General features: G+C 43.2%; 1 protein-coding gene across 1 annotated transcript; it reads right to left on the reverse strand.

Annotated features, from left to right (window-relative positions):
• Positions 1 to 3,077: 3,077 nt before the first annotated feature.
• USP51 (ubiquitin specific peptidase 51) lies at positions 3,078 to 8,905 on the reverse strand. Its single transcript, XM_008272676.5, has 2 exons — positions 8,269 to 8,905; positions 3,078 to 7,798 (listed from the first exon to the last, which is right to left on the reverse strand). Exon 2 carries the CDS (start codon positions 7,370 to 7,372, stop codon positions 5,252 to 5,254), a length of 2,121 nt encoding a protein of 706 aa, XP_008270898.1. The 5' UTR covers positions 7,373 to 7,798; positions 8,269 to 8,905; the 3' UTR covers positions 3,078 to 5,251.
• Between the last annotated feature and the right edge of the window lie 7,948 nt (positions 8,906 to 16,853).

Genomic DNA, 16,853 nt, shown 5'->3' on the forward strand with positions numbered 1-16,853 from the left:
TTTTGATGAATCGTCATAGAAAATCTAGGATATCTAGTAGCTGAATATTATCTGGCTATAGAAAACCTGGCTGTTGCCCAAACAGAAGACTGGGTGTTGGAACAGGGCCCATAGGATATTAGGAATGGATCAGAGGAAGGAGGCTAGTGAGTACAGATTCAGAACGGAAGCAGGATTCCTTTTCTTCTGAAACAACCATGAAGTCATGGAAGGTGAATCAAGACAGGAGCATGTTAACGGGTAAATCAGGCATTCTTCTGAGTATTTGGATCCCCGAAATATGACATGAAACCAATCAATGAAACTGAAGTTTACAGTATAAGATGGAATTCCACCCTTTGCTTATTAATTCATACATTGATTAAACATATTAAGAAACTACTACAAACTGTCCTGGGCCTGTGGAATCTACAAATACACAGGCCCAACCTGGCCTGGCATAGCCTTTACTCTGCATTTGGAAGTGAATTAAGGTAAAGGAGCTGAATGTCATACAGAAACAAAGAAGTCAGACATTGCAAATGAATATTGGGCCACCTAGGAACCAGGTTCTCCCTATGTGAATTGTAGGATCTGATATTGTAGGTACTCTAGGATGAATGAAGGGAGAATAGGGAAAGTGACATTCAAAGTGCTAGTCATGGTGTTGACACTAGCCATCACCATAGAGACAAATCTACCTACGTACTATGGGTAACTGCAAACAGTTGCTAGTTTCCTCTCTTGTAGGTTATCTGTATCCAGGTTTTTGAGAGCTTACCTTCTGCATTATACCAGCCTTTATTGTCGTCTGCAGCAACATTATGAAAAGTAAAAATATGTATAAATCTTTCAATTATATGTACTAGATTATGATGGGATATGTACCAGCTTTGGGGCCCTGAGTTTGAATACTGCCTCCACTGATAAAAACCATAGAGTGAACTTAAGTAAATCATTTTACCAGTCTGTGAGAAATGTTCAGTTATTGATCAATCACCTTTCAGGATTCTTGTGAGGATTCTATGAGATAAAAGTTAACAATATTCACAAAACATTATTGCCATTTCCTTCCCTTCATTTGGAATATCCACACCATTACTATAAAGTTTGAAGCCTAGCATAGGTCAGTGATGAACTGATGCTTGCTTCTTAAATACATCAGGTGGCATACATTTGGAACAGCAGCAAGTTGCCATTTGGGATGCCCACATCCCATATCACAGTGCCTGAGTTCAAGTCCTAACTCCACTTCTGATCCAGCTTTCTGCTGATGTGCACTGTGGGACACAGCAGATGATTGCTAAGGTACTTGGATCCCTGACACCCACATGGGGGACCCAAATTGAGTTCTTGACTTCTGTCTTTGACCTGGCTCAGCCCTGGTTGTTGTGGGCATTTGGGGAGTCACTCCTTCCTTTTCTCTCCTACTGCTAATAGTCTTAGAAAAAAGATGCCTCTGGGACCAGTCCTGTGGCATAGTAGGTTAAGCTTCCACTTGCAGCACTGGAATTCCATATGGGTGTAGGTTCAAGTCCTGACTGCTCCACTTCTGATCCAGCTCCCTGCTACTGGCCTGGGAAGCAGTGGAAGATGGCTCAGGTGCTTGTGCCTCTGCACCCCTGTGGGAGACCTGGAAGAGGCTCCTGGCTGCTGGCTTCAGATTGCCTCAGCTCTGGTGGTTGTGTCCATTTGGGAAGTGAACCAGCAGGTGGAATACCTCTCTCTCTCTCTGCCCCTCCCTCTGTCTGTAAATCTGCCTCTCAAATAAATAATTAAATCTTTAAAAATAGAAAGAAAAAAGAACCTCCCAACTCAGGCACCACTGAGTCGACAAAGTTCAAAATATACTTTCTGGACTCTTTGTCCCAGTCTATGTTTTTTTACTTTGTGGAATGGATATTGACCTCTCAGTGTCCTATGCTCATGTCATCCTATCTTAAAGACTCCAGCATAGGAGCAAGGTGGAAAAACAACTTTTTTCCCAGTGACTCTAAACATTTATTTAGCAATAGATTCTGATTGGCCCTATTTGGGTTCTGTATCCGTCTTCAGAATAATTCTTGTGGTATTGGAAAGAGAAGGAACAGAGGAATTGAAAATTCTGGAGAGGAGTGGCAGGGCAAATTGATATATAGCCCCACGGAACCCAAAAACAATAGTGCAAGAGTGAGGGTGCTAATCACGTGAACTATAACTCTCCAACAAACACAGCCACCAGATATCACTTCTCTTTAAAAGAGTCATGAAGTGCAGTGTAATGTGTAAAACAGTGGAGTGGTGGGGTACATTGTCTCATGGGGAAGGTAAAAATGTACTATGCCTGGAGAGGTATGGTACAACATTTTAAGGTGAGAAATTGGGGAGCTGAGAGACACTATGATGAGAAGCAATATTGCTACACACATACCAGAGAGTTCAGCCACACCTTCAACTTCTGCTCCCCCAGCCACCCAGTCTTCTATGAGATCCAGGCCTGTGCTCTTTTCCTTGTAGTACATTAGGGTGTCTCTCCACACACTTGACTATTTCCTCACTGAATGTGTCATTTCTTTAACCACCCCCTATTTTTTTTTCTTTTTTTTTAAGAGAAAGGCTTTTGTCTTTTTTTTTTTTTTGACAGGCAGAGTGGACAGTGAGAGAGAGAGAGACAGAGAGAAAGGTCTTCCTTTTGCCGTTGGTTCACCCTCCAATGGCCACTGCAGCCGGCGCGCTGCGGCTGGCGCACCGCGCTGATCCGAAGGCAAGAGCCAGGTACTTATCCTGGTCTCCCATGGGGTACAGGGCCCAAGCACTTGGGCCATCCTCCACTGCACACCCGGGCCACAGCAGAGAGCTGGCCTGGAAGAGGGGCAACCGAGACAGAATCCGGCACCCCGACCGGGACTAGAACCTGGTGTGCCGGCGCCGCAAGGCAGAGGATTAGCCTATTGAGCCGCGGCGCCGGCACTACCCCCTATTTAAAGCAGTTCATACACTCATATGTATACATATATGAGGATACAACACTGACCACACCATAGTATAACACTTGGTACTTAATGGATATATGAGTGAGAACATAGTACTACCAGTGAGTAGAGCAAACAGAACTCAACTTCACATTCAACAACATTTATTAACACAGAGATGAGTAAGGCTTGACCCCATGTTCTCAGGTTATCTGGTACAGAGGGGCACACAATCACAAAGCTACAGCAGAATCACAGTATAATAAAGTACTATCACCAAGGTATGGACAAAGTACTTTGGAGGCACAGTGAAAGGGATAAAGTGGGGGGAGAGTAACAATTTTCCAACTTGTACCTGCCTCAAGCATCCAAGGAAGGCCCCAGGAAAGTCATCTGTTAGTTGGGTCTTGAAGGAGAAGTAGAAGCTACCAGGTGAAAATTAAGAAAGGGGCCCTGAAGGCTGGAGCTCAGGGACATAGGTAAGGCCAGGTAGTTGAGGAGCTCAGGGAACCCGGCATGAGTGAATGGAATAAGGAATGAGTGAAAGGATTGCCAAATACAAACCCACAGCTATACTGTTGAAATTAAGTCTTATCTCCCTGTGGAATGGGGAAGAGTAGTAGGTCCTCAGATACAGGCCCTTGCCACTTCCTCAATCAGGCCAGTAGACTCAAACACGAAAGTCAGCACTTTGTAGTTGTGCTCTAATTTGTATAAGCCTCCAAATTACCAAAAGCCCCTCTACAGAAGCTAAGAATTTGTATGAATAATGTAGTTCTAAATAGGAGAGGCTCTAATGTTTCCATCCTTCTTAGATGCAGTTGATTCTACCCAAGTAGCTCTACTTTTTAGGAAATCAGATGGGGTGAGGAATCTGAGAAAAGAAAGGTGGGCTAGTGTTCAGACCTTGCATCCATCTCACAATTCAATGGTAAATAAGGTTTAAAGTGTCTTTCCAAGTTGTATTTAAATATCAACATAAAACTCAAAAATATAAATATATTGACAATCCTTTTGCTATTCCTGCCTCTTCTATTTACTTTTTATACCCGTCTGTATTTTAATATGCTTACATAAAAAATAAAACCTTTTAAACTGTTTAATACTTTTTATATTTGAATATTTTTGTTCTATCATTTGTCAATTTCTATGTAAATGTTTTTCTTTTAAAAGTTTTAATTTTATTTTTATTCTTATTCAAGCAGTTTTCATGTAATTGTCTCAAATTGAACTTAAGTTTCTTTTTCTATTTTTACAACTCTATTTTTTCTTTAAAATTTTAAATTTATAACAAATTATCTTGAGTTGTTCTAAACTTCTTTTTTAAAACATCACTGTAGAATCTGAATTTTACTGCATTCTATATTTTGAAAGTTTACTTTTATCATGTGGTAGATCTGTTAATCTTTGATCTTTCTATATGGATACTTTATGCTTTCATTTTAAAATACCCATTTATATTTTCCTTCATTTTAAAATTAAAATGTAAGATTTCTCTCTTTCTTAAAGTGTTCCTTTCTCTTAATGTTTTTGTAAATTTTCATTTTTAACCTTATTCTTTGTTTTACTCATTTTACCTTAAAACCTTAAGAATTTCTAAATCCCCTGCTTTTAGACATTACTTTAATAATTCTGAAGCTCTCTTAAATTAAAAAAATATGTTTTTAAATTTCTTTTAAAAATATTTAACATAAAAGTTTTTCAACATGTAAAAATGTTTCTTTTAAAACTTTAAAAAATTGTTTTCTTCTTCTTAAATGTTTTGCTTTTAAAGGTTTTTAAATTCACTTTTAAAATATTCTCTGTTTTGCAAACTATTTGGCTGGTCAACCACAGTTGGAATGCCAATTATGAAGCTTTTTGCTGATGAAGGAATACTACTCTCTGACTTCCCACAATATTTTTGCAGAAACAAATGACATTTAGTAGTGTCAGAACATGTCTATTCCTATCCTTCCCCACCTAGACAATTTTTTTCATCCAATTATACTTCATGTGACCATTTTCAACCTCTTCACACCCTCTTTCTTAAGACTCAATTGTCACTACTTAGTATGCATTTTTTACCCCAAATGGTCACTAGTATTCATTTTTTCCTCCCACAAACCCATAGGTAATAATAAAATAGGTTCTTTACATCAAAGTCCTGGTTGTCATTTAGGTCATTGTCATTGTCCAGTCTAGATAGGTTTCTGTGTCACTTTAAGAGCTGCTCATTGTTATAAGGATATTATAGTCATTGTCTATTCCAGGTAGGTTTGTGTGTCATGTCAGAATCCTCGCTTAATCATTTTTTTTTTCTGGTTAAAGGTCTGGTAAGACTAGTCTTTCTCCAGACCCTGTTTGTGATAGAACAGTAAATATCCTTCACTGTAGAGTAAGTCCTCAATGGTAGCCTTGGTGATGATCGCATCATCACAGCTGAACCACTGGTCCTTTTGTTGACGGATAAAGCTGGTATAGTGGCCACTTTCCAAAGTTCCATGGTGATTAATCACTGCAAACAAGGAATACTTATTCTCATTGGACACACAATCTGTTGATGGCTGACACTCTTTCATTCTGCTCTCTTTAGTAGAGGCCAAAAATGGAGTCATGTCCAGCTCCAAGGGAAAGGAGATAAAGGTATTAATTTTACGCCTCTGTTTGCCTACATGTTCAAACCGCTTGAGGTGAAAACAGGCCACCATGGGTAATTTCTTCATTGTGAGCTGTTTGGTAGATTCCTGGTAGCTTTGGCAACTACTGCATTTGATTTTGGCACTGCTGCCCAGGTCCTCTGGCCTTGTAAACCACTGGAGGCAGTCTGTGAGTGAGGGGATTCCTGGTATGTGGTCAGCTCTGCTCATTGTGCTGTCAGCCATCTCTGTATTCTGGGGACTGAATGTGGCACAAGAGCCAGGCAAGTCCAAACTGATGTCCCAGCATGGATCTATGGTGGTTGACACACTATGACAGGCTTGACATGTGACATCAGACTGTAAGCCTCCTGTAAAGATTTGGTCTATGATGCAGTTACAGCAATTGGAGTTACTGGACTCCTGCCCAACACTATCATCTTTGCTGTGTCTATGCAGTACATCTAATATTGCAATAAGGAACTCGTGGGCATCCTGCTGTCTATACCCTGCTAAATGTTCTGCATGAATCCATATAAGGTGCAGTAACTTATAGGGAATGTGGGGAGTTCTGCTCCCAGAGTACATAGCATGAAAAAGAGAAGACATTTCACAGACCAGACACAAGCTGGGGCTTGTCATTATACATTTGTGCTTGTTTGAGAGAAAGAAATCCTTTAGTAAAGGAATATGGGTAAGTGCCTGGACAATACAGTTCATAAAACAGGTGTTCCCAAGATTTATTAGCCCTCTCAAACCGACAGTATAAACTGACTTTTTTCTTCTCTTTTTCTTGGGTTTCACCAATTTTGGCTCCTGTTCCTTTGATTCACAGGTTAACTGCTTCTCTTCAACCTCTGATGTGATAAACTGTTGATGAGAACTATCGGTTGAAGTTAGTAATTTCAAAATTTTCTCTTTTGTTTCTTTGGCAATCTGTTCTATGTCTTTGTCATATACATAATCCTTACACATAAAACAATATATAACTCCATAATAAAGATCTACAGCTAAATTGTGCTGTTTTGTTTCTGCATGTTTATGAATGTGTTTCTCAGTAAAGCAGCCAAAAAAGACACAGGAGAGACAAGAGTGGAGTCTGTTCATATGAGTACTACATACGTGACAGATGCATGACTTTGCTTTACGTTTCCTAGTTTCTGGTGTCCCACTCCAAACGAAACGCTGGTAGATCAAGCGAAGGTTCTTCTGCCAGTTCTTGGTGACTTTAAAACTCTCCACGTGACAGCAACCTGTGGGACCCTGATCCAATTCGACCTCCAGCAACCAGTCTCCCAAACCGCCTGGATCTCCAGAGTCCCCGACGTCAACAGAGCAGCTTCTCCGCGTCTGGGGCCGGGACCCCAGCCGAGATCTACGCCGGGATCCCCGCCAGGTCCGGGAGCGCGGCAGGGGCAGTGGCGGAGGCGGGGGCGGGGGCCGGGCTGGAGACAGGGGTGGGACCGAGTTCCCCGGTGGGCCTCGGGAGCGGGCCCCGGGCTGGGGCCGAGGGCGGGGCTTTCGGCGTGGACAAACAGGCGAGGAGCTGCTGTAACGGTAAGGGGGGGTTGAAGGGAGCACCTTCTCATCGCCGCCACTACCGCTCCACGTCAAGTTATCCTTAGCCGCTGGTTTAAGTTCCTCCAAGGACTCCACCTTCATCTCAGCTTCCCGGCCCGCGTACGCCTTCGCCGCGCCCACTGCCTCCTCCTCCATTTTCCCCGCCTTCTCAACCGCCTTTTCGGGCGAGGCTCCTCCCCCCACTCGCGAGCTCCAGCAAGCCACGGAGCCGGAGAACGAGGAAGCTTCTGGAACCTGAGCCATCAGCTCACTGCCCGGCCTTAGGAGAAATGCGCCTGGAAATGAGCTGCCACTGTAAACGGAATGAGATAGCAACTTCTGTGAAGGAGATGCCTAGCATCATGGCCACGGAGCGCCGTTATTGCTCCCGGAACCCTCCCACCGGCCCTCGAGCTCGGCCAGCTAGCAGCTGTGGGTTCCACCCTCTCAACTGAGAGGTTTCCGGGAGCTGGTGTGGAGACCCAGGCGGTTACCTGGTTTAAAGGCGATCAGGTCATGCGTGGGCGGGAGGTGCGTAGGTAAAGGAGGAAGGGGGTGGAGGGAGTCTGAGCTTTAGGGTGGAATGGATGGAAACTTCTTAAAAAAAAGGCGCCACCCTCTGACTGCCTTTTCTGTGCCTTGCGCAGCCTCACTTTGATACAGCTTCCTCTGACGTTCTTTCGTTGTATCCTAAAACAAAAACAAAAACAAAACAAAACAAAAAAAAACTACCACCACCACCAACAACGAAAAAACACTTGCGTCAACATTTTATCTTAAATATGGCTGAAAGGGAGGCCACCTTTGGAAAATGGACGTAGAGGAAGAAAGTCTCCCCATTATCTTACGTTACCTATGCTCCCAAAAGCCGGTGTGTTCCAGCCTCTGCTGCTACCCCCAAGCGCACTTTCAGTTCACCAAGCTCTTGCGCCCTCTCACGCTCTTTCGCGCTTGTGCTCTCACACCCCTTTTCTTCTGTCTGCACCCTTATTTCCTAGGATTTTTCCTAGAATTCGAAGGGCTTCTGGCTCTCTCCACGCATTGCCACCCTCGTGGCCACCTCCATCCACAGTACGCAATGACCGACCCCCTGCACTCTTTCTCCACCCCAGCCGCCACAATGCCCCCAACACCGCTGTTTGTATAAAGGTCTGCGTTACCTTGAGTCCGGGGCGTGTGATAGAGAACGTCAGCAGCTGCTGCTGTCCTGGCGCTCCTCAGCCAGCCTTCTCTCCTGACCTCTCCTCAGGGCTGGTCACAAGGGGGCCGCCCCCTGGCCCCTCCCCTGACGACGTGCGGCCCCCAGCCCCGGATTCAGCCCTCCTGTAGTGATGAATGACACCGCTGTCCCGCTCAGGCTGACAAACCTCTTCCTCAAAAAGACTACTGCAGGCAACAACAGCTACAGATTGTAGAGAAACCCCTGAAATGGAGGCATGGGCCTCACCTGGCTCCAGGCCTGCTCTCTACATAAAAAAAAAAAAAAAAAAGAAAAAAAGATGAACCACAGTGATTGGGGGGGTGGAGGATCGTAAATGTAGCAATTCCCTAAACACAAATCCTTCAGGGATCCTCCAGATTATGATCCCTGGAGGTAAAGTGGAGAGTGGGATGTTATCCTGGATAGTGCGGAGGAGGAAGCATAAGCAAGGGATTCAGATTCAGGTAGAACTGGGCCTGACCACCTGCTGACTGAAACATTTCATCTCTCTGATCTCGATTGTCTCAGTGTTACTCAAAAATTAACAATACTAACCTGTTATGAACATTAATGAATCTATAAAGTAAAAGATATCAAAGGCAAACTTCAAGTGTCACATTTCAATTTCTGAGCCCCCATCTTACAATCCCCATATAACACAATGCCTGATATATAGAGTAGAGGGAAAGAGAACATCTTTCTCTTTCAAAGCTCTCTCACAGTTTTTTTCTCAGTTCACCTGTGCATCTGGAGCTAGGCAATTCAAATACAAGAACATACACTCAACAAATGCACATCACTTACTTAACTGTACTACTGTTTTAAGTTCCACTATGTGAAACATGGATTACAAAAGTGTGTGTGCTCAAGGAGTTCATAGCCCAGGAGAATATGTCTTCCCTTTCAGAGAACCAGAATCCAATACCACAGCCCCCAGGAAAGTGGCTATCTCTAGGACTTGTAGCCCTTCTTGATAAGTACCAAGAATATCACTGTTTACCAGTGATGAAATTTATATTTAATGCTACATTTAATCTTACTTAAAATATTTATTTATTTATTTGAAAGGCAGAGTTAGGAAGAGGCAGAGGCAGAGAGAGAGAGAGAGGTCTTTCATACTTTAGTTCACTCCCCCAAATGGCCTCAATGGCCGTAGCTGCGCAGATCCAAAGCCAGGAGCCAGGAGCTTCTTCCGGGTCTCCCACACAGGTGCAGGGGCCCAAGGACTTGGGTCATCTTCTACTGCTTTACCAGGCCATGGCAGAGAGCTGGATTGGAAGTGAAGCAGCTGGGGCTTGAACCGGTGCCCATATGGGATGCTGGCACTGCAGGTGGCAGCTTTACCCACTATGCCACAGCCCCAGCCCCTACATTTAATCTTTCCACAGTCATAGAGCTCACCTTGAAATCTCAGAATTAAGGTACAGGCCTGTGAGGCTCAGAAGTATCATCTAATAGAAGCCTGCTCACAATGGATGTCAGTGAATTTAGGCTGATGAACAAATTCATGAATCTATTTGAATTTTCTGACTGAGCAGACTAACATAATCATGCAGAGAAGAATTACTATAATTTTCTGATTCCACACAGGTTGACCATAGCTTGAGAAGTTCATAGGAATTTGTGAGCAAGGAGTCAAGAGAGGGGCATGCTCATACTTCCTCTTATTATTAGCTGTGTTTGCAGCCTTGGGAAAGCCACATGTCATCTCTGAAATTTAGCTTGCCCTGGTCAGAAAAAATTTGGCTTGACTGATGAAAAGCTAAACTCACAAATTTAGTGAGAATTGAAATGAGACTCCCATTTCCAGATACTTGGCTTATATTTTACTCTGTTAGCATTGCTATATGATGCTGCGAGTGAGGAATTTATAAAGATAACAAAATTCATTTCTCACAGTCCCAGAGGAAGTCCAAGACAAAATACCCACAGGTTTTGGTGTCTGTTGAGGGCTGCTTTCTGTTTCCAAGATAGCAACTTGAACACTGCTTATTCCATAGTTGAAATTGCTGTGGCTTCACAAGGCACAAAAGACAGAAAATCAAAAGGAGACCTGGCTAGTTCTCCCCAGTCCTTTTTTAAGAGCACTACACCTTTTGAGAGGTCAGAGACCTCTCATTACTTAATCACCTCCAAAAGCCACAGTCTATGCTGTTACACATGGGAATAAGGTGCAAAGTAGGAGTTGTGGAGGACACATTCAGACCACAGAAGCCACGAGGTTAACCACTGCTGTTCTCATGTCTCTAATTGTCATGACCTCACACCAGGGAGAGTAGGTATATAGATTTTCAGACTAGGACTTTCAATTTCTCTGCGTGCAGCCACAGATTTTTTTCCTTAAAAAAAAAATTGAAAGCCTTGAGATCACTTTAAATTGATGTGACTTCTACTGGCACATTAGAAGTCTTCCTCTGGAGCCGGCGCTGTGGAATAGTGGATAAAGCCGCAGCCTGCTGCGTTGGCATCCCATAGGGATGCTAGTTCAAGTCCCAGCTGCTCCACTTCAGATCCAGTTGACTGCTATGGCCTGGGAAAGCAGTAGAAGAAGGCCCACACCAGTGGGGAGACCCAGAGGAAGCTCCTGGCTCCTGGCTTTGGATGAACACAGTTTTGGTTGTTGCGGCCAATTGGGGAGTAAGATTTATTTATTTGAAAGTCAGTTATTCAGAGAGAGGCAGAGGCAGAGAGAGAGAGAAAGAGAGAGAGAGAGAGAGAGGCAGAGAAGAGAAGAGAGGTCTTCCATCCGCTGGTTCACTCCCCAATTGGCCGCAACAGCCATAGCTGTGCTGATCCAAAGCCAGGAGCCAGGAGCTTCTTCCGGGTCTCCCACGTGGGTTCAGGGGCCCAAGGTCTTGGGCCTTCTTGCACTGCTTTTCCAGGCCATAGCAGAGAGCTGGATCAGAAGTGGAGCAGCTGGGTCTTGAACCGGTGCCCATATGGGATACCTGCACTGCAGGCGGCGGCTTTACTGGCTACACCACAGCGCCGGCCCCAAGGGATCGGAACTTCTAATAATCTGCCCTTCTCACCCCCACCACCAGGTTTTGCCTCCTTAGCTTCAACTGCAGTGTTACCTCCTCCAGGCAGTGTTCTAAAATCCCCCACACAGGGCCGGCGCCCTGGTTCACTTGGTTAATCCTCCGCCTGTGGCGCCAGCATCCAATATGGACACCAGGTTCTAATCCCAGTTGCTCCTCTTCCAGTCCAGCTCTCTGTTGTGGCCCGGGAAGGCAGTGGAGGATGGCCCAAGTGCTTGGGCCCCTGCACCCAGCATGGGACACCAGGAAGAGGCACCTGGCTCCTGGCTTCGCATTGGCGTATCTCCGGCCGTTGCGGCCATTTGGGGAGTGAACCAACGGAAGGAAGAACTCCCCCCGCCCTCTCTGTGTTTAACTCTATCTGTCAAATAAAAAATAAATAAAATAAAATCCCCCATATAAGGATTGAAGAGGTTCCCAGTGCACAGCAGCACTCCCCACATAGATCTTGTATGATCTAAGAAAGGGCCTGCTGGGTCCATCAGATTGTACCTGAGTCCAGCTCCTCACCCCCTTTAATGCTTGCCCTTTGTTAGCAGAGGGAGGCCTGCACAAAGAGGGTGTCCATGAGAGAGGGTGTCCTATGGGAGAGTAGCTGCAATACACTTTGGAAATGTCAGTCATGCAGAAGTAGCTGGAGGGAATATACTTCAGGGTTGTAGGCAGATTTATGCAGGAAAATGTTGTTTCCTCCCCTAGGTGATGCCATTTGCTCAGCCACAGCTAGAAGTGTTGTTCCTTCCTGCAAGCAGACCTAGAAGGAAATACTCAGTGTCCAGTTAGCTATATGATCTGTGGCTTGGGTCCTGACTTCTCTGAGACTGCCTTACATCTTGATGCCCATAGACAACCTTAGCATACTTTATATTACATCTGTCTTTTTTCATATATATATATATATATGTATGTATGTATACACACATATATACCTATTTAAGCAGTTCATTAATATATTAGATTCTCAGGGTCACAGAAAATACATGATAATCATTACAACACACAATTCTCAACAACTCTCATGTTATAGTGATATTAACACACATATAATAGATTCCATGTAGTTCATGGATAATGCAATGACACTATTTTCCTCCCTCCTTCCTTATTTCCCTCCCTCCCTTTCTCTCTCTCATTCCTTCCTTCGTTTCTTCCTCCTTCCTTCCTCCCTCTATTTCCTTCTTCCTTCCTTCCCTCCTTCCTTCCTTCCTTCCTTCTGTCATTGTATCTGTCTGTTTGTCAGTCATGTGATAAAGCAGAATCACGAGAACACCAGCCCCTTCATTTATTCAGCAGGTATGTAAACAGCACCCACCACTGTGCCAGGGATTACAGATTCAAAACCAAACAAAACCAAGCACCAAAGCAAGGCAGTCAAAGTCCTTGACTCAGGACTACATCAGGAAGTGCACATGGATATGCTGTGAAGATTAATGCTAGTTTATAAACTCACAGGGACCTCTGGTAATCAGCAAATAATTTGGGAAGTGTGATTGCCACAGTGCGCTACAAAGATTCTGAAAATTATTAGTGAGCTAGACAAGTGCCTCCAATCAGTCTAAATGCCATCATTACAAACAATGTGTTTGTGAATAACTGTCCTATAGGAGAAACTCAGACCTCATGTTGCATCATCGTTGTTCTGCTGAGAATGAGTGGCTGTGGGTGGTTTAGGCTCTCCTGGAGTTCACTGGTTCTAAAATACCAGCCTGCCTCTGAGTCTCCTATTGCACATAATCAAACGAGGGCTAGACTCCACGCCTAGACTTTCTGCTATGGAGGGTTGCGGTGAGGACCCAGCTGATGCAGATGCTGCTCGTCCACAGATCACACTTTAAGAAACACTGCTGTGCAACAATGCATGAAGAACCTCAGACCAAGGCAACCTGGTGTTGGCAGCAGGGGCCACTTCTGAATGGGGGCTGGTTTCCTGGCACTGTTTTATCTTGGCTCCTGTCTGAGATTCTTGGCTGCAGCAGGTGCCAGGGATATCTTGCGGGTGAGGTGGTGTAGGAAAGGGCCACAACGGGGGAAAACCTGCTTTTCGCCTGCTGGTGCCCTGGGACCTTTGAAACCAGACTCTAAGCTTCATTTTCTCTACCTTGGCCCTTTCCTCACAGTGACCTCACTTCTCTGTGGCCAACATCCCCAAATGTTGACTCTCAGCCATTGCATACAGCTTACCAGTACTATAGGGAGAATGCTATGGATTGATTTCCCATCACCTGGTGACCCACGTGGCTAGCCTGGCATATATATCCCCAGCACCTCTCCCACCATTGGGACGACCCTTCTCTTTGTTTTCTTACCTGTGCCCACATTCCTAGCTGAGCATCAGAAATATTGACTCTGAAGAAACGTCCAGGTTCAGATGATGTTGTCAACTTTTATGTCATATAGAAGAGTCATGAACCTTTTAATTTCTGGGAGAAAGAAAAACAGTCATGATCATTGTAGCGAACTGCAGCCAAGTCCATTATACAGTGGTGTGGATAAAATAGACTGGTCTGTGTCAACGTCTCAACAGTGTAAAAATCTATGAAAGATACATTTTTAATTTCTGTGATTGAAAATCAAGCTGAATATTTTATTTTATGAAGGAGTAATTTATTTTATAGTCTAGATGGTTGTTTAAATCTATACTTTGGAGTAACTAATATGCACACCACAGAAATTTCAAACAGGCAATATTGTATAAAGTGAAATGTCTCCTCCCTCCCCAGTCCACCTCAGGTTCCCTTGCCATAGTCAACCACTTTTTCCCATTTCACATGTATCCTTCCTAACCCTGCTATGGAAATGCAAATCTAAGTGGGTACTAGCTAGATTTTTTTAAAAGATATGTTTTATTTATTGGAAAGAAGTAATGGTAGAGACAGAAGGAGGAACAGACAGAGAAAGTGGTCCTCCATCTGCTGGTTCACCCCCCTAAATGGCCATAACTGCCAGGGCTTTTCCAGGATGAAGCTAGGAACCAGGTATCCCACCTGGGTCTCCAATGCGGGTGAGTGGTAGGGCCCAAGTACTTGGGCCATCTTCCACTGCATTCCCAGACACAATAGTAGGGACTTGGACTTGAAGTGGAGCAGCAGGGACTCAAACCAGCACTCATATGGGAAGCTGGTATCACAAGTTATAGCTTAACTTGCTGCACCACATTCCCAGCCCCTGCCTTGTGTTTTCTAAACAAAAATTGCAGTAATAATGTACATGCTGTGCTTCACAGTGTTTTTTTAAACTACCAGTACATCCCAGAATCACTCCATATCAGAACATAAAGAGGCACATTTCTGACCTCGATATTTGTACTCTGCTTCCCTACTGATAGATATTTTATTTCCTAATTTTTATCATCACAATCAATGTTACTGAGCATATGCTTATACAACCTCATTTCACATGGTTATGTTGCTGCCAGCAGACACCTGGAAATCTATTCATAACCGCTTATCTAAGTGTCTAATGAGGGCCAGGCTAGGCACTGGTGGAGACAAGCTTGATTTCTGCCTTCAGAGAGCTCTCAGGCTGACAGCGAAAGAGACATGTCAGCAGACAGTGATAGCCTATAGAAAATGGGAGAGGAACTGGAGAAGACAACAAGTAGCAGGGGATAAACCATAATCATAAATGCACAGTCATGTGCGATGAATAATTTCATTTCTTTTTTTAAGATTTTATTTATTTATTTATTTGATAAGTAGAGTGATAGACAGTGAGAGGGAGAGACAGAGAGAAAGGTCTTCTTCCGTTGGTTCACTCCCCAAATGGCCGCTACGACCGGAGCTATACTGATCCGAAGCCAGGAGCCAGGTGCTTCTTCCTGGTCTCCCATGTGGGAGCAGGGGCCCAAGCACTTGGGCTATCCACTGCCTTCCCAGGCCACAGCAGAGAGCTGGACTGGAAAAGAGGAGCAGCCGGGACTAGAACCGTCCTCCATATGGGATGCCGGCGCCACAGGCGGAGGATTAACCTAGTGCGCCACAGCACTGGCCCTGAATCATTTCATTTCTAACATGAGGACAGACGACCCTTCTACCTCATCCTGATGCCAGGAATAGGATTAGGTATAACAGGACGCTGTGATTCATATCAAATTTTCAAAATCACCTGTCGAGTAAATGTATAAAAGTTTGATGGGGTGATGTGGTGCTTACTATCATCCCTCATTTTACAAACATGATGAACTAATTAGCCCGGTGTCACACAACTCACAGACAGTGGAGTCAGGCTTGAATATCTATAGTCAGACCCCAAGAGTCCTTTCTCCAGCAGAATTGTTATGTGTTTGTAAGTCGCAGAAACGTTGGAAACAAATTGTTCTGAAGAATTACAGCTAAAAGTTTAAATCGCTAAATACACACATACCAAAGAATGACACTTTCTGTTGTATACATGGTTCAAGTGAATAAAATTTAGTCTCTGGTAATGATCCTTGTGAGTCACTTTCATGCAATGATGCATTTGAAATAATAGAGGATTCAAGAACATGTCATTTGAGTGGTCAGAGCAAAGAAGAAATTTTCACAAAATGTAATTAGACTTTTTTACTGTATAAAATTATTATATCCAGATATGAAATATTAATGGAATTTCAAAAATTATATAAGTAGATGGTTGTATCTTCACCATTTAGAGTCATAGTCTTTAGTGCTAAATTTATCTAGTGAAAAGAGGTGCAAACTGTTAAAAAAAAAAAAAAAACCTTACAATTATAAAACCCTGAGGTGACCAAATTTTGTATAGCACTATTCTTGGATATAGTCACAAGAAAGCATTTTGTAATAATTAGTAGTATACATTTGTATTATGACTTTAAAAATATGAAAGCTGTTTATTTTCCTGTGTTTTTCCTTTTGTTAGATGTTGCTCTTGTTTAAAACAATAATGAGACTAGTTAACATTGTAATACTCAGAGTAATAGTAACATTAATTGTAATTAATAATAACATTAATAAATTATTAGTAACATTAAGTACATATTACATGGAATTATATATATATATATATATATATATATATATAAATGTCCTTTTCCATCATTTGATACAGGAATTTATTTTCAAAACCCTTACTGGATTTTAAATGTTAATCGCTTGTTTTTAACTTACAGAATCTTAAGTATTTCTGAAAGAACTATCCAAACATAGTAAGAATAATACAACAGATATTTACCTATATTTAAAAAATATTTGGTTCATTGCATACCTCAATATGATAGATCACTTTTTTATACTTTCAGCAATCATTCTTCTGTGAAGGGCCTGCTGTCTTTGGAAACTCCTACTTTTTTTCTTTTTTATGGAACCGCATTACTCAATCACATTTAAAACTTGTTTGAAATGTAGCTCTGCTCTTATCAAGCCCAAATTAAACTGATTTCCTGGTGTTAGTCTAATGTGATGACCTGGAGCTAACTAGCCTTTACAAAACAGCATTTGAACATGGGTTTGACGCTGCCTTAATAGCAGGTTTTAGCTTTGCAGGAATTCATGTCCAGATCTCCAAA

Source organism: Oryctolagus cuniculus, chromosome X (assembly GCF_051225735.1).
Source record: "Oryctolagus cuniculus isolate XC-2025 breed Fujian yellow rabbit chromosome X, ASM5122573v1, whole genome shotgun sequence".
NCBI lineage: Eukaryota > Metazoa > Chordata > Mammalia > Lagomorpha > Leporidae > Oryctolagus > Oryctolagus cuniculus.